The sequence below is a fragment of the Cydia splendana genome, chromosome 1, assembly GCF_910591565.1.
Source record: "Cydia splendana chromosome 1, ilCydSple1.2, whole genome shotgun sequence".
In the NCBI taxonomy this organism is placed as follows: domain Eukaryota; kingdom Metazoa; phylum Arthropoda; class Insecta; order Lepidoptera; family Tortricidae; genus Cydia; species Cydia splendana.
In genome coordinates this window covers 13267688-13293546 of record NC_085960.1, presented here as the reverse complement: position 1 = coordinate 13293546, position 25859 = coordinate 13267688, and the positions used below count along the sequence as shown (strand labels likewise).

Sequence of the window (25859 nt, the reverse complement as noted above, 5' to 3'; positions counted from 1 at the left end):
ACTTGAGGTCAGATTCCTTGCAGGTATCATGGATCCATGACTCGAGGAATATGTACCGATAATTGAGCTCTGGTCGATTAAGTTAGCGAGATGACGTTGCGGTATCAGAGTGTGATAAAATCTCTGAGTGTGTTTAATAGTCTTTTACAACAGCACTAAATAAACGTCACAACAGAAGAAGAAACATGCCTTTTAATTTTAATATGGCTTGAAATTTTATGTGAGCAGCACTCATGAAATCCTGGTCGTTAAAGCCTACGAGATTAAACTGTAATAGACTTGTTGACTTTAATCTAAAAATAAAGGTTAACAGTTTTTTCTTCACACTTGCTCGAAAAAGATCTTATTTCATGCAGGCGTACTGGAGGGTAAATGACTATATTGTTCCCGCGAAGTTATGGATTGCGAAAAAAGCATTTCTGGTTGTCAAATCCCGTCTTAACTTTTTTTTAACTCTAATATAAACAGAGTTGTACTTTGACTGAAATATTTTAAAGGTGAATAGGGTAGGGGCAGGGGGACTGTATGCTTTGAGAATGCAATATTAATGATATGCCGGGTCTATTGGCGCCAGACGGCCTAGACGATAAATTAAAACGAATATCTACGTACAAATCCCCCTACGCTGCATACGCGATACGCATCCGCGTAATAGGATTTCCCCGATTCCCCACGCGTAGCCAAGGGCTGTGAGAAGGTAGACTATTGTTAATATAGCAATTTCAGTTTAATGTTAAATGATTCGCTAACAGGACAAATTAGCAATTAGTGCGGTGATCTGGTTACTCAAGAAGGGCATAGGTACCACCTTGTTGATTTTCATGTACTGTTAAGTTATTTATGTGTTATGTGTAGCCCTCATATTTAACACAGGCGAATCTGATGTGGTACCTCATGCTGACGTTTTAATGTTACAGTCAAGAAAATGTTTCCTCTCATGAAACGTCTTTCATTGTAGTAATAATGTGAAAAATGTATACGTAGTTACGTACATTTATTAACGTGTTCTGTATACTTTATAATGATTATAATAGAATTTCAGCAGACTCGAATACAAAGTAAGTTTGTTTGATCTATAAAATGTAACATTGAACTCTAAAGAGAGATAACAAACCGATCGCATACATACACTATACAGGGTGCATTCATATCCGGTAGAGCAGGAAGTCAACTACCCTGTGTAGATACAGGGCAAGCAACTCTCAGTGGGTGGAACACGTTTCATAGCAAAAACCCTTATACATTTAAGATTTACAAAAAATCCTATTACTACATTACGAGAGTAAAATTAGGTAAAATGTCATTTTATTTGCACTTTCTTAGTTTGTCGTTTTGAAATCAATAACGAGTAGGTAGATACTTATTGATAATTATAGAAAACCATTATGAGTATTTAAGATCTATATAAGCAATTCTAAGAACACAGATACATACCTTGAACTCCGCTTTTATCTAGAAAATTACTTAGTTGAAACGTTGAATTACTTGATGCTAGATATTGTGTGAACCTCTGCAACAAAAAAAAACCATTAAAAATTACTACCTACCAATCCTACCATCATAACAGTTTTTGAGTGTGTAATTTGTATTGCCGCTATAATTAAAAATGTGTAAAATTCAAACTTAAAGCCATAATGTTAGCTTAATGGGAGCCATTCATGAAACGTAATTTTTCGTGTTTGTTCGTATCTTAACGGTAGAGCATGTATTCCTCAAACTTGGGTGTAAATAAAGAAAAATGTACCTACAGCATAACAACAAACTAATTTACGGTCAAGCGTTAGTCGTTAATAAGGAAAAAAAATATTTCTCCCACATAATTTGAGTGTTACTTATCGATGACCGGAACACGATTTCGACACGTAGGCATTTATTAAGTTGAATTAATTTTGAAGCAAATCAATATTATTGTAGATCTAGTTTTGTGAGACGAAATTGGGAACTACTATGAAATTTGAATCGGTCCAAGCGGGATTTGACCGTTTTGTGTTCCATCTGGCTTACGAACAAGCGTATCTAGCCGTAAATTTGCAACAATATTCATATACCTATTTTTCAAATGATATGTAACAGAACTTAAGGCGAAATAGTAGATATTACAGTTGGCACAAAACACTCAGTTTTGCAGAAAAGCGTGTATACTGTCCACCGGCCTCTGTAAAGTTCCCATTGATTCGGACAAGGATATTATTATCTTTAAGTAGGCATTGTCACGCCATCAATAGCCGTGAGTGAGGCGTTATGTTATTGATACAATTGTTTCAATCGACAGACACATCGCACAGCAGCGTACAAAAAGAGCAATTTTTCGAAACTTCTGTAATTCTTCTGTTATTACATTCTCAACCGTGCTCGCATGGATTTATGAACAGTTTTTCAGTGACCTTAAGCGAAAGGTATTCATCGATATAAGTGTAGAAAATAATTACATTGCATTCTTGTTTAATTTCGTATGTTATCTGATAAGAACAAGTGCTTGAATTAGGTACCTATTTTGTGATAACTTTGGCACGTTTTAGGTTTTAGTAGAATTGTTTGTTATGCTATTTAAATAGAGGCAGATGGTACTTTCAAAATTTGTACTTGGGAACATTACACACAAGCTCACTACGTCGACAAATATTGGATACATTGGGACGCCTATGTGAGCGTATTCAACCAATTTCGTCCGCTACTACTTTCGTAAACTATTCGTCATATATATTATTCTTCCTCTTCCTGCCCTTATCCTACGTTATGTGGGGTCGGCACAACATGTTTTTCGCTTCCATTCTCTTCTACCTTTCGTTGCCCAGCACTAACTCCTTTTTTTATCATATCCTCTTTCACACAATCCATCCGTCGTTTTTTAACAGACTTCAATTTCATAGAAGGAGGAGGTTCTGTATTCGGTTGTGGCTATGTTTTTTTTTTTATGTATGTTCACCGATTACCCCGAGACCCGTGGGTCGATTTGAGTAATTATTTTTTTGTTCGAAAGAAGGTACTTCCAAGGTGGTCCCACATTAATCTGGTGCTGGTCTGATGATGGGATCCATGAGGAATTGAGGGAACTCCTCAATTTTTCAAAGCACATGTATGGTGATTTGGGTGTTTTCTTAAGCAACTCGAGCATTTTCTCTCGAAAAGCACCAATTTGATGAAGTGGACCTGATGATGATGATTGTTTTGATGATAATCATGACGATTTCTTAAAATGTAGGACGTTCAGCGATTACTCCGAGACCCGTGGTCTGATTTGAGCAATTCTTTTTTTGTTCGAAAGAAGGGTACTTCCAAGGTGGTCCCACATTAATCTGGTGCTGTTCTGATGATGGGATCCATGAAGAATTGAGGGAACTCCTCAATTGTTAAAGGCACATGTATGGTAATTTGGGTATAGTCTTAAGCAAATCAAGCATTCCCTCTTGAAAATCACTAATTTGATAGAGTGGACCTGATGATGATGATTGTTGATGATAATAATGATGATTTTTTAAATGTAGATTACTCCGAAACCCGTGGTCCGATTTGAGTAATTCTTTTTTCGTTTGAACGAAGTTACCTCTAAGGTGTTCCCATAACATTGTTGGTTCTAATCTGATGACGAAATTCATAAGGAAATGAGGGAACTCCTCAATTTTTAAAGGCACGAGTATGGCGACATCGTTGTTTTCTATAGTAACTTAAGCATTTCCCCCCGAAAATCACCAATTTGATGAAGTACAACTGTAGCCCTACCAAGAGTTTGACACTACTACATATTCGCTAACGTCTTCGTAACTATCTCGTTCGCACTAATAGGATGCCAGCACGACGCATAGAAAGTAAGTTACGCACACGCTAGCGAATATGTCAGTGTAAGACTTATGGTAAGGCTACTGAGGAGTCGGGAAATGGCGGTTGAAAGGTTGGTGGTTCAGGGTCGAGGGGTTCCGTGATCAGGGGTTGAGTGATCGGGGGGTTGAGGGATTGGGGGGTTGAGGGATTGGGGGGTTGAGGGATTGGGGGGTTGAGGGATTGGGTCAGTGGCGGGGCGGACGATGGATTTTGTGTTTGTGTAGTGACAGGAATAATTTCGAATTTAGTGATACGCATTATTATGCTTTTCATTCATGCGTCACATGTCACTCATAAGCTTTTAACAATGCCTTAAAACTAAAAATTTAAAAATAAAAACTTAAAAAAAAAAAAAAAAAAAAACCGACTTCAAAAAGGATGAAATAAAATATTATCCGTTTTTAAATATATGCATTACCAACTGATATGTTTGAAGTCGGTGCCACAACAAATAGTAACAATACCGGTCAAAAATAATCAGGTTTATGTCTATAATTCACATTACAACTTTACTAATATTATAATGGTGAAAGTAATTCTGTCTGTCTCTTTGTCACCTTTTCGGCTAAACAACTGCCATGTAAACTGGTGAAATTTGCCATGCAGGTAAAAAGTTAAAGCCCTGTAGATGGTCCTTGGATTGTTTTATATTTTGAAATCAAGTTTTCTGGATAAGAGGCGGGAAATAACTCAGTCCCAATCCCACACCAGAGTACTATGGACAGTTCGAAAATTTGTAAAAATTGCTCTTTAAAAAACATATCGGCAATCGCATTGGTTTTATACTAGTACCGACAAACATGGTACGGACTGCGCCAAGGTGGCTTGACGGTGTGTTCTTAGGTATCTACAGAAAGTATGATCATTGCTGTCGTGTGGTGTAAGGTAGGTAATCCAACGTACATACACACATACATTCTTACACGTACATTCTTATCGAGTCACCCTAAAATCATGGTATGCTTCAAATTTGGCTTGGCACCGACTTCAAACAGTTGGTAACGCATATACTTAAAAACGGATAATATTTTATTTCATCCTTTTTGAAGTCGGTTTTCTTTTTTTTTTTGTAAAAGTTTTTATTGGGTCTACCATCCGCTCTCCGTCCATCAACATTCATCCCTAACATTATTTTGCATATAATTATGACATTCATCCCTCCTCATTACATGCCCATACCACGCTAACCTACTTACTCCGCATCTTCTCCGTTACCGGGGCTACTTTCAAACTTCCTTTATTTACTCATTCTTAATCCGATCCCTTCTCGTCACTCCACACATCCATCTCATCATTCACATTTCCGCTGCGTGCACTCTTCTTTCATTCGTCACTTCGACCCCCAGCATTTTGATCCATACATTACAACGTCATATATATTATACATACATACATACCTATAACATAAAAACTGGTGTTTTCTTCAAAGCAGCCGTAGCGCTTTAACCGACCCAAGGCTAAAATTAAGCAGGCAGGTTTAAACGTTGATTTCATCAATACAACGTGTTAATGGGTGTCGTTTGATTGATGGTCTGACGACCGGTTTTTAAAAGCAAGAATTACAAAATACCCTAGCTGTACATGTGAATTCTCTACCCATGGATGCTCGACAAACTCCTACTCAAAGTCGATAGTGACCCGGCCTACGAACTGAGAACGAAGCTGGAGGTCCCGGGTTCGAATCCTGGTACAGACATTTATTTGTGTGTTCATCACGAATATTTGTTTGTTCCTAATAGTTCCTATGTTATTTATGTGTATAAATAAGTATGTATGAATCTATATAAGTATGTATATCGTCACATAGTACCGTACTTTAATTTGGGGCTAAGTCGGCTTACACAGATTAATGGTAAGGTTTAATGGTAAAAACTAAATTTGTACTAAGTTTTAAGTGCAGGTAGGTGTTAGTTACCTATTATTATTACACCTGCCCAAAATATTATCTCCTATCAGATAATAATACGCGTGATGACAACCATGCTTCTGATTTTTAGAGATTAAAACATCATTAACAATGAAAAATGTTATCAAATAATTCATTCGTCAGTATAGTGTTTATATTTACCCCCCCTCTGAATCGTTTAAGGCCAATTAAAGTGTTGTTAACCTACACGGCCGTTACCGTGTGTTGTGAAATAATTCGTTAGATTTATTATGAAGGTATCGCTTGCAGCAAGTTTTATACGTTAATTAAATCATGAACTTCAGAAACAAATAAAATAACCAAGAGCAGCAGCGGGTGCCGGGCTCCCATTTTATTGCTTTTGATATTTTGCTAATGCACACATGACCCGACCTGACCCGTACAGGTTGTAAATGAGGTTATTTTTAAAAATATACAGGTTTAAATTATTTGGTCATATTCATATTATAATTATGCAATAGGTATTGAATAACTTATGGATTTGATAATTACCTATAATACGACAGAAGGGGGCGTAACTCTTATCTCTGCAATAGTTAATTATTTCAGACATTACCTATAATGATTGTTGTAAAAAGATTATGCTTACCTACTAATCAATTCAATACTAATACTAGTACATACGTTAATTTAATTAGTGTTCATGAGCCTTAAGTGTCACTAAAATGAAAAAGTAACTAACTAAATAGCAAAGAGAAGAGATAGTATAGAGGGTTCCTGTTATAGTAAATTTTGTAGTTACAGTAAATTTACTGCCATCTATCGACACACGATTAAAACTCAAAATGAAAATGTATACAACTATAAAAAAAAATTATATCTATGGATAAATGATTTTATTATTTTTATATCATTTCCACCCATGATCTTTCACTGATACCTATGTGTTAAAATTGTTAAATATGAAACGGTGTCGTCAACGTCATCTAGCCGAGCATAGGCCAAAGGTGTGTGCGCCATCTATCCAAGAATGACTTTTTCTTGATTTCCGAGGCACGTTATTTCCTTAGACTTTATTCATCTTATACGGAGTTACATATGTCTTTGCTAAATAGGTACACATATATTACAGAACACTCTTTTCACCAGCTGAGAATGGTATCAATAAATAACTGATCTATACGGACTCATTCATAACATCACTTTACTTCATTGCAAGAGGAACCTTGTCTCTTGCCGATCTCCGTACCCAGTCCTATAGTTCGTTTTTTTAGCATTAGAAATAAGGTAAACAATCTTGATGTGTCTTTTAATTGAAAAACACATATAAAAATAAGTTACGGCAAATATGTAACAATTATGAATCTACTACGATCATCAAATTTTAAAAATCAAATTTTGATTTTTAAAAAGTTTTTTTCAATTAAAAGACATGTCAAAATCGCTTACCTTCTTGCAAGTTCTTTCTAATGCTAAAAAAAAACGAACTATAGAATAGAACTGGACCAAGAATATGGTATCTGAAATTCCAGTTAAGTGCGAGACGGCTAAGGACGGGCTTGTACAGCGTACGCCCTTTGAAACCTATTGTAGAATCATCATTCAATTGTGTGTATCACAGGAGTAAATGCCTAATATGTAAATACTACACTAGAGGATCCGACCCATAGCCTCCTTAAGGTCATAACTATATATTTAATGCGACGTTGGCCGTATGCACTATTATGAACAGATAATTGTGTAAGAGAAGATAGTAATTGAATATATAGTAGTGTGTGTGTAGTAGTACTACTTAAAAACACAAATCAATATATTTGTTAAAATAATTTTATTTCCTCCCAAAGTTGAATACATATAGTAATTTTTGTATTTCCATCAACAAATCAAGCGTTTACTTTATTAAAGTGATATTTGATGTTGTGTTGACGAAGACGAGATCGGAACATGCACCTCAACGACAATGTATTTCACTTTTGAAGATGTATCTTCTTCCCTTAGAGTTAGTATTCCACTATGAAACCAAAAGTTAGTTCTATAAGCCTTATAATAACATGCACCCCATATTATTTCGGTAAGACTTTGTTGCTTAAGAACCAGTTTAAAAACGTCCATAGAATTCGGTTCGCGCTGGCTCGCCCTACTTGAGACAATTGGACAAACAATCAAACACTATATTATATCAGTATCACAGTAGTACTTTAAATAGCGCGTAAAATACCTATTAGAAGATCGAGTAAATTTCTAATAACCCACCTCATTCCCATATGCAAGTAGATGATGTACTGTGATGAGCGCTTTATACACCACCACCCAATTGGTGTTCTGTGTTCGCTCGACGAGCAAGTTGGCGAGCTGCGGTATCGAGACATTTGGCTCGTTTGTGCAGTGGACTAGATCTGAAAACAAAGAAACCAGATAAGCGCGAGAAATGTTTCGTTTTCAATACATATCCTTATTCTAGAGAATATCAAATTATTTAAAGTTCAGCTTTGTCCTTTTTGATCAGCGAAAAAATATATTCTAAATGGCACCGCTCCTTCTTTATGTCAAACCGTTCTACAGACATCAATTCCTCGGATCGAATTTGGAGAATACACCCCCCTGATCCTAGCCAAGTTGACAATTAGAAAACGCCATTCGAAATTTAAACAATGTATGGAAATAGTCACGTGACTTTTCGTAGCATCTGTCATCCCGAAACATTTCTTTTCGCTTGGCGTTTGCGGATGTAGGTACGATTTTAATCCTGGCTAGGCCTCCAGAACATTTTACTTTAGTTAGTCAAACATACTCGTCCGGTCCTTCATTTAGGGGTGCATATTTAGAAGTATTGTATTGTAAATAACTATGTAAATATTTCCAAGGTATAAATAAAGCTTCAAATATTCATGACAACAATTCAAAGCACGATACCAAAACTGTAATGGTTATGACGATGGCATAACAACCATATACTGTTGTTAATTCTTTCCGAACTTGGCACAAGACAAGATCGAGGTCGGCGTCCCCATAGACAATACTTATGTCAGTTAATGTTAAAGATAATTTGGCAAAAGTAAACGAAAATAAAGCCGGTTACTCAAGATCACTCTGTTGTCCAATTACTTTAATATAATTATAAATAATACATTGGCAAATATACATTGAAAAATTTAGGGTAGAAATGGGGTTTCAATCGATATGTGGAAGGGCGGCACCGCCGTCGAACCCAAGCCACCTGGCAGTGGACTTAAAGCGGTGGCGTGGGTCTCGGATGCACTCTCTTGTCTGCCTCTATCTTTAACCAATTGTTTTTCTTTAAGATGTATCTTTTACTGAGGTCTGCTAATAAGGAGTATACTATCTCTCTATCACTCTTTTGGAAAACGAGGTTCTTATGTGGACATGCGTAACAAAGCTACCTAAAATCGTGCCTCGTGCGGTTAGTTTCCAAAATAAATCAGATCTATGTAACAAACTGAAATATACACTGAATAAGCTTAGTGAGATACAGCACTACTAAAGTTCTAGTTAGAACATACTTATTAAAATGTCACTGCGGCCTCTGCGCAGGGGCACGGTGCGAATTGAATGCGCCGGCGCATAATGCTCGTAATAGCGTCCTTGACACGTTTGTGAGATCGGTATATGAAATAGATGAACTTTCACTTTGTTATGTTCATGTTTTGGTGTGCAACATCTTGATAATAATGTTTACTTTAAACTTTAAACGATCGATGAGAATGATGAAGGTAAGGAAGGATAATTTCGAAGAGTTTAAGGAACATATATATGTAGCCTGTATATTCTTAGGCGTCCCAACCTGGATCCTGGCCCGACTATGAAACGATAATAAGATTTAATGATTGCACAAATTCATCATTTTTACGTGCTACCTATTTGGTACCACCAATCCATGAATTAGTGCCGCATAGGTAGTTTTCAAGATATCGCGGTACCATTGTGGTCGGGAGGTACCAGCCGGCCTAGCCAAGGTGACAATCGCTATCGCTACGACAACGAAACGCTTTGTGTCTCTCTATCACTCTTTCATATTAGTGCGACAGTGACAGTTGCGTTTCGATCGCTACGGAGCGTAAGCGATTGGCATGTTGGCTACGCGGCCTGGTACCATGATCCTGGTTCGACCACACCACTCTAACAAAATTTGGTTAATGCATTCATTATTTTTTCGGTATGCTTCCAATTTTTCGATATTCCTGGTAGTACTTTAGAATTACTCAGCTACTACCACTACCATACCAACACGAAATAAATTGTTACAGAACTACGGATATTCGCAACGCAAGTCAGATCCATTGGGTCAAGTTCGCAAACACAATACAGAGTAATAGTTTTGTCACGGTATTGGTGTTTTGTAGTTGTAATCGCGCTTCGTTAGGGGCCTTATTTTTGTGATTTTGATATTCATTTGAACATTGGAGTTTGCCGTTTGGAGTAATGGTGTTTTAGAATCGAATCCTTTCACGTAATTGTGTAGTCGTTTAGACAGGGACAGATTATCAAACTATGGGGCGCGACAACGACATGGTCCGTGTGTAGGTGCAATGGGGTAGTACTGCGACAGGCCACAATGCGAATAAGCGACTTTTACTAGGTGTATTATTGCGACCCATTACCGATAGAATCATGTAGGATGCACCAGAAAGGGTTGCCTACTCGCGCACGAATACATACGCGCGAAGCGTAGCGAAGGTCTACGTTTTGACTCGGGCATTTTGCTTTTGTATGTCCGGATGTTCTCCTCTACAGGTCGCAATTCTTAACCGATTCTCGTGAAATTTTGTAACCGAATTCTATGATTCGATAAAAAAATTTTGTCGAGCCGGTTTTTGGAAATTGTATAAAATGGAAAAGTTGTGACAGCTCGCGTTTAAACAAATAGTCGTATCGGTATCATAAGAGTGTATTCTTTTTGAGACATGTTTACAGATTAAATGGCCAAAAATTCAGAAAATTTATTTCGCTGGTTTTTGATGGAATTAAATAAAGAAAACAGTTTAAATTGGTAATGTGAGTTTTATTTTATATATAAGAATCGCCATTACACGTTACTCATATTAGCAAGAAAAGACACGAGTGACATTAGACATAGAACGTCGGAAACCGGAAGTAAGTTTTAAACTACATGTCATCGACACAAATAAAATAAACCACCACAAAGGTGCAATTACATTGCTATATTTCTAACACCCCTTCTCAATGTAATTACACTTTAAAAACTTAATAAGTATTCTCAACAAATACATTAACAACAAACTTAAATGTTCTCCATACCACACATCACAAGAAAACGTGTGAGCAACTCCCTGTTTAGGGCTTTAGTGAGCATGTCTGCTGGTTGATCACTAGTTCTAACATATTTCAAAGTTAATTTATTATTCTTAACCAACTCTTTAATAAAGTGGTATCTAATGTCAACATGTTTCAGGCGCTTAACAGTGTCTGTGCAAGCAACTGAAATGGCTGACTGGTTATCACAATATATGTTCACTGGACATACACTATTAATCCCGAAATCATTCAACAAATTTATCAACCAACAGGCTTCGCTGGCTGCAACACTAAGTGCAACATACTCTGATTCCGTTGAGGATAAACTGACTGACACTTGTTTCTTTGAACTCCAAGATATCAAACAATTTGAAAATTTAAACAAGTAGCCTGTGGTGGATTTTCTATCTTTGAGATCACCACCCCAGTCTGCATCACAGAATCCCTCTAAAACATCATTTTCACATTTATATACTAATTTATAATCTAGAGTATGTTTGACATATCTTAGGACCCTTTTTAATGCTGTCAATAATATCTCATTTGCACATTTTTGATATCTACTCAACAAGGAGACAGCAAAACATAGGTCAGGCCTAGTACCAGACACTGCATACATGAGACAGCCTATAATCTGTCTACAATTCTTTTCAATACTTTTATCTACAGTGCTAGTATCAGCCTCAAATATTTTACTGTTAATATTCACATCTATTGGTGTCAACATAGGTTTACAATTCTCCATCTTAAATCTTTTAAGTACATTCTCTAAATAACTCTTTTGACTCAGTTCAGTAATGCCTGTTTGCACATTTTGTTTTATATTAATACCTAAGTAATCTGACACTAGCCCTAGGTCTTTCATTTTGAACTCTTTATTTAATTTGTTTTTAAGTTGTTCCACTTCATTTTCATTTGACCCAAAAATTAACAAATCGTCTACATATAGCAACAGATACGTTTGGCTAGTTTTATTACACTTTGTATACAGGCAAGAGTCACAACTTGACCTAGTAAAGCCTTCTTTAACCATTACTGAATTAAATGTTTCATTCCAACATTTTGGTGAGCTCTTAAGCCCATAAAGAGACTTATTTAGTTTCACAATAGTTTTACTACCCTCATAGGCACCTTCTGGTAGGCTAACATACACATTTTCATTTATTTTACCATATAAAAAGGCTCCGGTCACATCCATCTGAATTATAGGCAATTTAAGTTTAGTTGCAATTGCTACAAACAACCTAAGAGTTGACAATTTGGCAACTGGGGCATAAATGTCATTTAAATCTAATATGTCATCTTGTTCAAACCCCCTAGCAACTAACCTGGCTTTGTACTGCGGAGTGTCCTTATTACCACTTTTAATCTTAAACACCCACTTACTACTGATCACTTTCTCACTTCCTGGATCATTCACTATTTTCCAAGTGGCATTATCTTCCAGTGTCTTCATTTCACGCTTTATAGCTTCAGACCATTTGTCAGCATCATGTCGGGTCATCGCCTCTTTGTATGTTGTAGGCTCATTTTCTGTAGTGCGGACACTCTGACAGTGACAGTTGTAAAATTCAGGTGGTTTTCTAACTCGTGTGCTTGGTTCTCTACGAGGCACTTCATTCATATCACTTAGCTCTAATGAGCTGTCACCTTCATCACCTGACGGGATATATTCACTTCCTGATTCCTCTGCACTTGAAGTCGCCGTTCTGTCACTGACGCTAGGCAACTCCCCTTCTGGCTCATTGCAGGGCTCCTCAGTTTTATTATCTTCGTTTTCTGTTGTGGTCATTGTGACTTCATGCTGACTCTCATCTTTTGATTCTTTATTTTCCAAGAAAACTATATCCCTCTTTAGTTCCACATTCTTTGTATCTGGATAGTATACTCTATAGCCTTTCACAGTATCTCCGTATCCAACCATCAATCCTTTTTCCCCTTTTCGGTCCCACTTCCTCCTCTTTTCTTTTGGAATATGAGTATACACTGGGGTACCAAATGGTTTTAACCGGTGGATGTCAAAACTTTTCCCTGACCAGACTTCATATGGGGATTTTTCACTATCTTTGCTTTTCCCAGTCCTGTTCAGTACAAATGCTGCTGTTGCGGTGGCCTCTGCCCACAACTCTTTTGGCAGGTTCTTGGCACTCAACATAGTTCTAGCAGCTTCGACCAGAATACGTATTTCACGTTCAGCTTTACCGTTCTGCTCTGCGGTGTAAGGAACGCTTGTCTGGTGTTCTATTCCGCGTCTCGAAAACATCTCCTTCACGTCTTTGTTTACAAATTCTGTTCCGTTATCACTACGAAACACTCGGACTCTGTTTCCTGTCATGTTTTCTGCTTTGTTCAGGAAATCGGAGATACAATCCTTCACCTCGTATTTGTTTTTCACAAAGTAGACTGTTCTGTAGTTCGAAAAGTCATCCTTCAATACGACGAAGTATTTTGAACCGCTTAGAGACGCAACTTCCATCGGGCCGCAAGTATCCGCGTGGATAAGTCCGCACGTTTTAGTGGTCACACTTTCGCTGTTACTAAACGGCAAGCGATGTATTTTGCCTTCGAGGCAACTTTCGCACTTGGGAACTGAAGAACTCTTTACATCAATGTTATTTTTCGCAAGCACTTTTCTGACATGATCGAAGTTTTGATGCGCTAATTTTTCATGCCACTCGATCAAGGTACCGTCCAATGTTTTAGCAACACTCGCCACATTGTTTTTAAACCGAAATTCTAAATAACAAGACTTCCCCATTCGTTTTGCGACCGCACAGACTTCGTTATTTTTACAAATTTTGCTTGACGTTTTATCTGTCACAACAACATAACCTTTAGCTGTCACACAGTCCACAGAGAATAGATTTGATTTCATTTCCGGAACGAACAAAACGTCGTCTAAGGTTGTTTCAACCCATTCACTCCCGTTATGCACTTCTACCGCCATCTGTCCATGTCCTAGCACACTAAGTCCCGCACCATTACCTACTTCGACTTTCCATTCATTTTTAGCGCTAGTAAATGTTGAAAATAGTCCACGTTCGCGGCAAATATGCTCACTCGATCCGGAATCAACCAAAAAAAGAGTCTTATTACACGGTTCTAGCGGATCAGACACAACAAACGCGTTACTTTTCTTCTGTTCTTTGTTCTTCCTAAACCAACACTGTGCTTTAGTATGTCCCCCTTTACCACAGTAGAAGCACTTGTTATTATGTCCTTCACTCTTGTTGTTACTATTGTTGCTTCTACACTCACTGGCATAATGTCCAAGTCTGTTACACTTCATGCACTTTACATTCTTTTTATTCTTCGCTAGGAAAGCTGACGAGGACGGGGTTGGTTCTTCACCTTTTTCTTTTACTCTTTCTTCTTCTACTAGTAATCTCGCCACCAAGTTATCCATAGTTTGCTTGTCATCAGGGGCAGACTCCCAAGCTGATACAAAGTGTTTATACTCATCAGGCAACGACATTAAGACTTTTGTAATAACGAACTTATCAGAGACTTCTTCGCCCATCTGTTTGAGCTGATTCTGCATTTCCTGGATCTTTGATAGGAATGTAGACATCTCAGTCCCTGATTCGTATTTAAATTGAAAGAAACGTTGCTGTACGATGTGGATACTTGTCTCCGTCTTTTGCTCATAAACACTCTGCAGTTTCTTCCACATTTCAGCCGAGGTTGAACATGATATAATATGCAGCATGGTATTCTCTTTCATACGCGTAACCAACAAGGCTTGAGCCTTGGCATCTTTTGTCTCCCAAGTAGTTCGAGCATTACCAGCTTCTTCGACGCTCTTTCCCTCGACAATGTCCAACCAATTTTGACCTCGCAATAAAACGGTGGTTTGAAATTTCCATATATTCCAATTACTGGATCCTTCCAGCTTTATCAAGCTGTTATTTGTATTAAGATTCAAATCCATCTTGCTGTCCTCCCTTGCTCTTTCAGCCGAGCAAGTAAATTAATTTTGTACTTTCAACAATGGCGTCCGTACCAAACCTCACTTTTATACTGATCACCGACACATTTCTTTCGGCGATGAACTTCCTGAATTCTTTATATAATTTTACAGGAATATGTGGCTGGGCCCATAACCTGATGGAATTAAATAAAGAAAACAGTTTAAATTGGTAATGTGAGTTTTATTTTATATATAAGAATCGCCATTACACGTTACTCATATTAGCAAGAAAAGACACGAGTGACATTAGACATAGAACGTCGGAAACCGGAAGTAAGTTTTAAACTACATGTCATCGACACAAATAAAATAAACCACCACAAAGGTGCAATTACATTGCTATATTTCTAACAGTTTTGGAGGTATTAAGATATTTTACTTTGTATGTCCGGATGTTCTCCTCTACAGGTCGCAATTATTAACCGACTCTCGTGAAATTTTGTGACCAAATTCTATGATTCGATAAAAAAAATTCGTCGAGCCAGATTTTAGAAATTTTTCAAAATGGTAGAGTTGTGATAGCTCGCGCTTAAACAAATAGTCGTATCGGTATCATAAGAGTGTATTCTTTTTGAAACATGTTTACAGATTAAATGGCCAAAAATTCAGAAACTTTATTTCGCTGGTTTTGGAGGTATTAAGATATTTAGTTTTTACTTGAGAATGAGTAGCTAAATTTCGTCACGTTAAGTAAGAACCATCATGGCGTATTTTGCAAACGTTCGCTTTTTTTGTTTGCACAGAAGGTCTGGGTTCGATCCCCAGTAATTATATGCTGGGATTTAATTTTTTGTATTTTTTTACACTTTTCATATTGTTCTTTTTTATTTACTATATTGTCATCGTGCCCAATAAGATATGCTCACGAGGTCTACAGCTCACAGAGCCACTAGTGTGGTAATTGTGATGATGATAGTAGAATGTTTTACAATATTTTTCCTACAGGACAGTATAACAATATTTGATCCCTCCGTTAGTAGCTTGGTCTTGCACCAAACAAAAAGCAATAATAACATGATCATGTCTTAACTGAAACTGGATTTATTATATCATGTTACAATTACATATAAACTTGACAACTTTCATAAATTCCATTTTATATCCATTAAGCATTATTCTTCTGACCATATAAGATATGGCAGAAATAGGCAAGAATAGTGCCGGCAACCCTGAACCCATCACGCAAAATAGGCGCAATAATATGACGTCGAGTTGCGGAAACCAAGCCCACAAGAACATATAAACTATATAAGTATGGCAGAAAATTTATTGTATGCAACAACCAACTGAATTAGGCAATTATAAATGCATTTCATGTTGCCATGCTTAGATATCAGCCCCAATGATAACACAGGAAGCAGTCCTGTTTGTTTATCACTGTCTCGCTGCCAATAAACAAATGTTAGCCTTCAACAGATTTGATATTTTATATTTCAAATGTATTTACTCGTAATTGTGTATGACTGATTTTTATAGTTGATCAAAATGAATAGGTATTTTAAATCACTTAGTAGAGTACACAATTTATAGTAATAGCAGTCAGTAATTAAATAATTCCTACTAATTATAAATGCACAAAGGTAACTCTTATCTGTCTGTCACTTCTTCACTCTAAAACTGAACCAATTTAGATGAAACTTGGCATGGAGATAGTTTGAGGCCGAGGAAGGACATAGGGTAGTTTTGACTGATCATCATCATTATGAGAAAGTTGCTAGTTGTTTATAAAAAAAAAGTCTATTTGGGCAAACTACTTACTTCTTACTCTATCTATAAAATAAAACCTCGAGTCATATATAACATAAAGTTGGAGAAATAACATCATGAGAATAATCATCATCTTCCACATGTTGTACAGGCATATTTCCTTGGCCTTATCTTTTAAAATACAAGTGAATATTGGGTATCAAACACTATAGTCTTTATCTTTAGGTATTTTAATAAAAGTAAACAAACAATTTGGACATTTTCAGGTAGTTATAACATTTATTAGTTAACCAACCAAATACAAAACCACCTGGATCAGTCACTGAACGACCTGACTGTAACCTACATTATTTGATCATGTAATGTTTTCATCTACCTTCCTTAAGCCAGTTGAGGGTAGATTTTTACTTTTATTTAAATACCTAAAGATACAGTGATATAGTGAGATACAAATGGATACACTTAAAAATGAAGCACAATAGCTATGCTTTACTAGCATGGAGAAATAAGTAAGCATAGAGTGTTCACTCCATACATAGATAAAAACTCATAATAAGTTTTAAGCGAGCTTTTCGAAAACTTATTTATGATAATATTAAACCTCAATTAAGTTTTAAGCTTATTACTATTAAGTAAGGAAATATATGTAAAAAATGAGCGCTCTAAGCTTATTTCTCTATGTTACTAACAGCTAAGCTGTTTAAGTTCTTGTCAATGACAGCAGGTCAATTTTAGTGAATACACCAAACAAGTGCCTAATTAATGACCTTATAGGGTCAATAACCTTTCCATAATTTTATAGAGCCCATTTCAGAATTCACAAGTACAAAGGTATTATTTACTTGACTTATAAATGTTATCATTTATTTATATCCAAAATTTGGATTTAACTCATAACATGCAAAGTAGCTATGCCATTAAATGGCCTATATAATTACTAGATAGTATTCATTTTATTTTAAGTTTGCAGGTTGCACATGATATCCAGCAGCCTACCGGCAGCAGCAGAAATAAGTTACTATGAAAATAAATAAATAAAATTAATTATGTTTACTCATTTTAGTTAAAAGATGCTTATTTTGATGTGATTTACACATTACAATCATTTAAAATATATGTTATAATGACACCACTCTCGATGAAAATTTTACAAGTCCCAGCTCCCTTTAAAAACACCAATCTTTGGAGGCGTCTAACTCGGCCATTTTTAATTTTATAGAAAAGTTGTTCTAATAAAAGATGCTTATTTTCACGTGATCTACACATTACAATCATTTAAAAGTGGTGTCATAATGACACCACTTTGCAAAAAAAAATTCTAAGTCCCAGCCCCCCCTTTGCTACACCCCAACCAAAATATTCAGAAAACAAGGTGTTTGAGGTTGTTTAGACATAAGTATAAGGAGATTACATGTCTTATTTCAGTATGTGTGTAATCAAGGTTCTTACATAAACAGTAATGAATACAATCAAGTTTTTTCATCGTATGAACTACTATCCTCCAGTCTCTCATGACATAATACAAGAATCTGTCAATCTACATACAATTCGTGGGATCAAAATTGTTTGGAAATAATTAAAACACTATAGTTAGTGTGGTTGATTGATAACTTCCAATAGAAGACTATTAAGTTACAAGTTATTAAGTTGTTCAGCCGTATGATGGTGATTTATTCACCAAAAAGCACAAGTACACCATTCAAGAAGTGATATCGTAGAATTTATCGACCAATAACTTGGAACGAATTTAGAGTGACAAATCCATACTATCGAACGGAAAGTTATACAGTCCTACCTACTGATAACAGTCATGCAGAAACATAGTAGAAACAGTACTTACAATCTAAATGTTTCTTTTTGGGTGCGATCATTTCTTCCGTAGTGGCTTTGCATACCGATTTTGCTAAGCCTTGCCCGGCTATACTGTGGCGAGCGGCTAAAAGCCTATCGTTTATAGTCTGACCCGCCATTTTCACGTTCAGTCCTGACATAAACTATCCACACCTCGACACGGCACTAATTTTCCTTTTTTCAACAAATTCACAAAATTATGGTGATGACGGGTTAAATAAAATATGTCACCACCCCCCCGACTGGCACAATACTAAATTCAAGATGGCGGGCAGTGGCGAGAAACTCTCTTACTACGAACAAACGTATAGCAAAGATATTTGTCATAATTAGTTCAGCGGCGTGGCATTGGCGGCAGCACTATTGAAATGCCAACTTGACATTATGCGTATACGAGCGGCAACCATTTTGAAATACAAAATTGACATAATTCGTGTGCAAATTTTGCAAAATAATAACAGTTTTCTAAAGTTGAGTTTGCTTCTCCTGAGTTTTGTGGTGATTTGAAACAGAAACCCGTACCTACTGTTGTAAAATAGTACAATGGCCGGCAAAAACCGATATTGTGAAATATGCGGTGTCTGAGAAATCACTCGAGGAGGATTCTTTGCCAAATTTCTCAAGGATGAACAGCGGTAAGTCTACAAGTTCCGAAATACAACTACCAGGGAACAAATCAAATTATTTTATTAAACATTTTGATTTATCAGCCGCGTAACAAGCTAAAGACCGACCGAGACGCCGGTTCGAATCCGGTCTCCGCCACTCCGTAATAGGAGGAACAAGCACGTATTGCTCGCCGTAAATGTTATTTATTTATTTATTTATTTAATAAAATACAGAGGTATTCTTCAAAATAGTCATAGCCCAGCAAAACTCAACAATGAGTTTGATTGTGGGGTCATCAGTCTCTAGTTATCAAAGTTGTTGATGGTCAAATACTTCTCAGGCATTCAAAGATGACGTCTATTTCAATTTATAAATTCCTAAAAATATTATTTGCTACTTATGCGGTGAATTATTTGAATTTGCTATGTTTGCTACCTGTAAGTCTCTTCTAATAGTTAGGGCACAGGGTACTTATTAGACCGACACAACGCACGTTGTTTATCATCATCGAATCTCTATAATCTCCATTTCTTTTTCAAATATGACCTTTTATTACTATAAAAGCTTACGTGTTATTCAATTTCATATTTTAGTTATCTGAAAGTAGTCCTGCATGAACCCAAATGTCGCAATCACTTTAAAGCACATACTTACTACTACTATCTTCCTCTTATGTTTGCAATACTTATTTTAATTTGCATCATTTGTGTCCCTCAATATTATGTTTACAGTACACAATGAAAAGGAAGCCAAAACCACTTTGCTTACAGATGTATAACTTGGGTTAGATAAGCTAGACTGGAAAAGAAGATCTCGTTCATTTACCCATAGAAAAGTTGCAGAAGATTCGTCACGTTTGTGGCGATCATTTTGAACGGAGAGACTTTGGCAAGACAGAAAATAAGCTACATGTCGAGCCATGCTCAATTGCTCAGTGTAGAGTTTCGTAGTTACGATTCTGTCAAAATAGGCCAAACGGGGGATATTCGTAAGTATCATGTAGGTACATTATAAATTACAGGGAGTACCTATTTGCAGCGCTTTGTACGTCTTTTTACTAAGAAAAAGGAGATTTTTAGCAATAACTCAAAAACGACTGGACCGATCATGTTTGCTATAAGTAGTTTTCATTGAAATTATTTATTAAGCTTTTGTTTCACGATTTTTGTCATACTTTTTGGACCCATGGTTCAAAAGTTACAGGGGTGGCACATATTTTTTTTCTTTTGGAGCGATTATTTCCGAAAAATTTACTATATCAAAAAAGGGTCTCCTTATTCGTTTTGAAAGACCTATCCAACGGTACCCCACGCTATTGGAACAAAACAATTTTTTTATAGTTTTTAATTTATCGCTGCCGCAATGCATGATATATGTACCCATGCCAAATTGCAGCTTTCTAACACTAACGATCACGGAGCAAAGCCTCGGACAGACAGACATGGCGAAACTATAAGGGTTTCTAGGTGACTACAAAACCCTAAAAAGAGCCTATCCAAAGTTAAATCTTTCCGCACCTCCACTGTCGGAATACCAATTATTATGAGAATTTCCTCAACATGCTACAAGTAGACGAGGTAACTTTCTATTAGCCATAATTAGTAATTAGCCTTAGTTGTAGCCCACAGGGCCACTTGCACCATTCACTAACCCGGGGTTAACTGATTCAACCTAGAGTAACCATGGTTACCAGTACAATTTGACACTAGGTTAATGGTTTAACCGGTTAACCCCGGGTTAGTGGTATGGTGCAAGTAGCACTAAGTGATTAGGTAAGTAATAAACATTTTATCGTAGGTAAGTTTAAAACAGTCCAGCACAGCAACAGATACATTTTAAATTATAAAGATGAAGTTATCCCTTCATCCAGCTAACCCCAAACAAACTTTGTACCAAGACCTAATATTATAATTTAAAAAACCGGCCAAGTGCAAGTCGGACTCGCGCACGAAGGGTTCCGTGCCCATATGCAAAAAACGGCAAAAAAATCACGTTTGTTATATGAGAGCCCCACTAAATATTTATTTTATTTTGTTTTTAGTATTCCTTGTTATAGCGGCAACAGAAATACATCATCTTTGAAAATTTCAACTGTCTAGCTATCACGGTTCATGAGTTACAGCCTGGTGATAGACAGACAGACAGACGGACGGACAGCGGAGTCTTAGTAATATTAGGGTCCCGCTTTTAACCTTTGGGTACGGAACCCTAAAACATGTATAAACGGCATACACTACCTACCTTCTAAGGAGGAGGAATTTTACTGAGTACCTAATATAGGTACTGTAAACAATTTGTCATATAATTGGGTGTTTGTGAGGTTGGATCATAATGACATCTAACTAATGTCATTCAAATATCGTACTTTTCCGTACATGTATTGGTGCGGGCAAGACGCACGATGACTAAATTTAACAATGAATGCATGATGATGATTAAAATAAATTATTATTCTGATTTCAGTGTATGTTCGAATTGGCCTGTTTTTGTGCACATCACGGTTATTCCAGTCCAGAGTAGGTACTTACAGCTATTTCATTATTTTTCATTACTTATTAGTATTACCTACCTATTTTTTGATGGAAACAATGTCCATCTAACAAGAAACTTCAATCAATAGGTACTAAGTATGCTATGCTATGAGAGATTGAATTGAAGGTACTTATTTCAATTTCAACAACAGTATTCTTATGACATTATTCATAAACGCTTTTGTCATTTTGTCATTTGTGTTTGTTAGAAAGGGACAAATTTAACAAAGGTAGATGCTAAGTTTTATGAATAAGTGGTTTAATATATAAGTCAGTACGTCTTTCCCATAAGGGCACACGGGGCTCGTGCCCAGGGCCCCCATCCTCAGGGAGCCCCGAAAGACAGACAGTAACAGTAGGTATATTTGATTACCCATAAAAAATAGATCATCTCATCATCATCAGTCGTTCCCTCAATGCTGAGGATCGTGACATCATGTCCTAATGTTAAAAATATTAAAATAATTTTTCACCAGAATTTTAAATTTCAGGTGCAAACCTTTACATGCCAGACCATCGACATCGAACAGTGTAGGTAAATGGTAATTATGCTAGTTATCTTTAAAAGTATTTTCACACAGACTTCAGAGGGCCTACCGCGAACCACGTTCGACGTGTTGCCTCTCTGTCGCACTTGTAAATTCGTACGTATGTGCGACAGAGAAGTAACACGGCGAACGTGTTTCGCGAGAGGCCCTCAGTTTACCCACGTTTCTCTTCGAATTGGTTAGTCCGAATTGTGATCGTTTTCAGGGTTCCGTCCGTAGCCAAAATGGCAAAAATGAAACCGTTATAGTTTCGTCATGTCCGTCGGTCAGTCCGCCCGTCCGTCCGTCCGTAGATCACAGCCATTTTACTCAAGAACTATAAGATATAAGGATATTAAAATAAACATAGGCTTTTCTATATAAGTTATATAGGAGGCAAACGAGGACACGAATCACCTGTAAATAAGCGATTACCGTCGCACATGGAAAGTCCATGAAGATCTTTTTTTTTTCTGGATAAATTGCCGCTCCCAACCGCGTTATTGCGGTGCACGGCGTATGGAGTTATACCTAATAGTACTTAATCTAAAAATGTTAAATTAAGGTAGAAGTACTAGTGCTCGACGCTGCACTAGTATTCGACATGGGCACTTTATGTCAAAGTGACAAGGATTAAATTTGAATACAGAAAAATCTTCGCTGTTCAAATTTAACCTATATTACTTTGACATAAAGTGCCCATGTCGAATACTAGTGCAGCGTCAAGCACTAGTACTTCTACCTTATTTCTTTTACAATAATTTAAATTTCAGCTGCAAACCAGATTCAGATCAGATCTTCACATGCCAGAGTACCTCTGTCAACATCAAACAGTGAAAATGGTAATTATGCTAGTTTTGCTTTTAGGTAAAAGTATTTTAGTTTTCACACAGATCTCAAGTAGTTTGTCCACGTTTCTCTTAATGGACGTTAATTAAGTGGTGTTGATGTACTTACTTTACGCTTCGGTACGTAGTTTAAAATACACTCCATGGGTAGGTAAATAAATAAATAATAAATATTAGGGGACATCTTACACAGATCAACCTAGCCCAAAACTAAGCAAAGCTTGTACTATGGGTGCTAGGCGACGATATACATTACATACTTATACAGATAAATACATACTTATATACATAGAAAACACCCATGACTCAGGAACAAATATTTGTGTTCATCATACAATGCCCTTACCGGGATCCGATCGGTTTCACAGGCAGGGTCACTATACTTACTAGGCCAGACCGGTCGTCGTCGTATGAAACTAAAATTGTTTTTTTTCTTGAGAAATATCAACATAAGCACATCATTCGATAGGTCTTCGAAATTACTATTAAGCAAGTTAAGGTTTTAAGCCACATTTTTGTTAAGCTCGAGTAGGTACCTACTGATGATGGGATCCATGAGGAATCGAGGGAACTCCTCAAATCTTTAATTAAAGGCATACAACAAATCAAGCATTTACATTGAAAAAAGTGACAATTGATGAAGTAGAACTGATGATGGCCAAGAACGGAACTCTTCAACGACGCATAGCTCACGTTTTTAAGCCACATTTATGTCAAGCTCGAGTTCTGAACATGGGATCCATGAGGAATCGAGAGAACTCCTCAAATTTTAAAGGCATACGTACAGAGATTTATGTATTTTAATCAGAAAATCAAGCATTTACATTAAAAACTGTCACATTTGCATTTGATGAAGTGGAACTGCTGATGATTATCAGAACAGAACTCTTGAACGACGCATAGTACACATTTGGCGATTTCGATTTTGTGGGTTAGGTTAGGTAGGATAAAACTGTGACCCTTAGAGAAACGAAATCATCATTATCATCATCATCATCTTCCTCGCGTTGTCCCGGAATTTTGCCACGGCTCATGGGAGCCTGGGGTCCGCTTGGCAACGAATCCCAAGAATTGGCGTAGGCACTAGTTTTTACGAAAGCGACTGCCATTTGATCTTCCAACTCAGAGGATAAACGAGGCCTTATTGGGATTAGTTCGGATTCCTCACGATTTTTTCCTTCACCTAAAAGCGACTGGTAAACATCAAATGATATTTCGTACATAAGTTCCGAAAAACTCATTGGTAGGTACGAGCCGAGTTTGAACCCGCGAACCTTCGGATTGCAAGTCGCACGCTCTTACCGCTAGGCCACTAGCGCTTCTTAGAGAAACGAAATGCTACTACGAGTATAAAAGTGGGTAAGGTTAATATTAGGTTAGGTAAGAACTGCGACCCTTACAGAAACGAAATGCTACTACCCATACAACCATTTCCAGTCGCCGTTACGACGCGGTGTTGACACATCTTGTGTCGACACCGTCTGTTTCGGTCACAATTCCAGTCGCAGAGTCGTCGCCGTGTCGACACAGTTACCAGAAATGGGGAAGGGTCGACACATGACACAAAGTGACATAAAGTGTGGTCGCCGTGTGCACACATTGTTTCGGGTTTGCGACTACTTTATGCCAAAATCATTCGTTCATTCGTTCATTTTGTTCCTGTCAAATGGAAACTGTCAGATGGAAAAATACTTAAATAAAAATAAGTGACATTAATACGCCATCTCTAAAACGGATTACAAGACGTAATTATATATTGTTTGCATTTATATTACAATAGGACTTAAATTATTATGGGGAATTAAACTGCTCGAGTGATTTGATAAACTAAGTGTAATATAATCAACGCGCCACCACATTGTTTTAGTTTAGCCGGAAATGAAATTGTTTACTTCTCAGTGCCTGTGTTCATAACTATATTATTTGAAGCATTTTTAGTACTTCGATGCGTATACTATACTTAAATAACAGAAATAACGCTTTACATACTACGAAACTTGTTAATTATGATGTATAAATATGGTTTAAGGCTGAGAAATATTGCAGTCACAAAGTAGTTGCAATGTTTCGACTTTGTGTCGACTCTGTGTTGACACATGACACGCGCTGTCAAAAGTAATAACAAAGTTACTGGTATGTTACTGGATTTGCAAAATGGCTCCTTGTGTTGATTTGTTTTCAGATATTCTCAAAGTGTAAAAATGCCGTGGTCAGAGATGGGCATTCATCGATTAACTGTTTATTCGACTAATTAATGGAATAAAAAAAGTTAATTCTCAAATTTTAATCGCGATTAGTTTAGTCGACCTAACATAGATTGAAATTGAATTAATCTGAATATTAATCGAATAAATTATCGATTAAATCTCGATTGAAAGTTGACAGGGGGCCATTTTTGTACGTAAAAATAATAGAAATGTCTTGCATGCAGATGGTAGCAAAACATTTTGTCATAAAAGTCGAGATGGGTGTCGATATATAGGTTTTAGGGAGTGCCGATTTCGAAAATAATGACCATTTTGGAATCCGAAATGGCGGCCATGCACTGTGTCATAAAAGTCGTCATGGATGTCGTTTTATACGTTTTAGGGGGCCCCAATTTTGAAAATGATGACCATTTTGGAATCCAAAATGGCGGCCATGCACTATGCCATAAAAGTCGTCATGGGTGTCATTTATAGGTTTTAGGGGGCGCAGATTTCGAAAATGATGACCATTTTGAAATCCAAAATGGCGGCCATGCACTATGTCATAAAAGTCGTCATGGGTGTCGTTTTATAGGTTTTGGGGGGCGCAGATTTAGAAAATGATAACCATTTTGGATTCCAAAATGGCGGCAATGCACTATGTCATAAA

The 25859-nt window shown here is 36.9% G+C and overlaps 1 protein-coding gene across 1 annotated transcript in view; it reads right to left on the bottom strand.

Annotated features, from left to right (window-relative positions):
- Positions 1–18751, bottom strand: part of LOC134796423 (phosphatidylinositol-binding clathrin assembly protein LAP) — a 38855-nt gene extending 20104 nt beyond the window's left edge. The window contains exons 1-3 of the mRNA XM_063768630.1: positions 18478–18751; positions 7940–8082; positions 1435–1510 (exon numbers count right to left, since the gene is read on the bottom strand). Coding sequence (XP_063624700.1) covers positions 1435–1510; positions 7940–8082; positions 18478–18628 — 370 coding nt within the window. The 5' untranslated portion in view covers positions 18629–18751. The remainder of the gene's footprint in view (positions 1–1434; positions 1511–7939; positions 8083–18477) is intronic.
- Positions 18752–25859: the final 7108 nt, after the last annotated feature.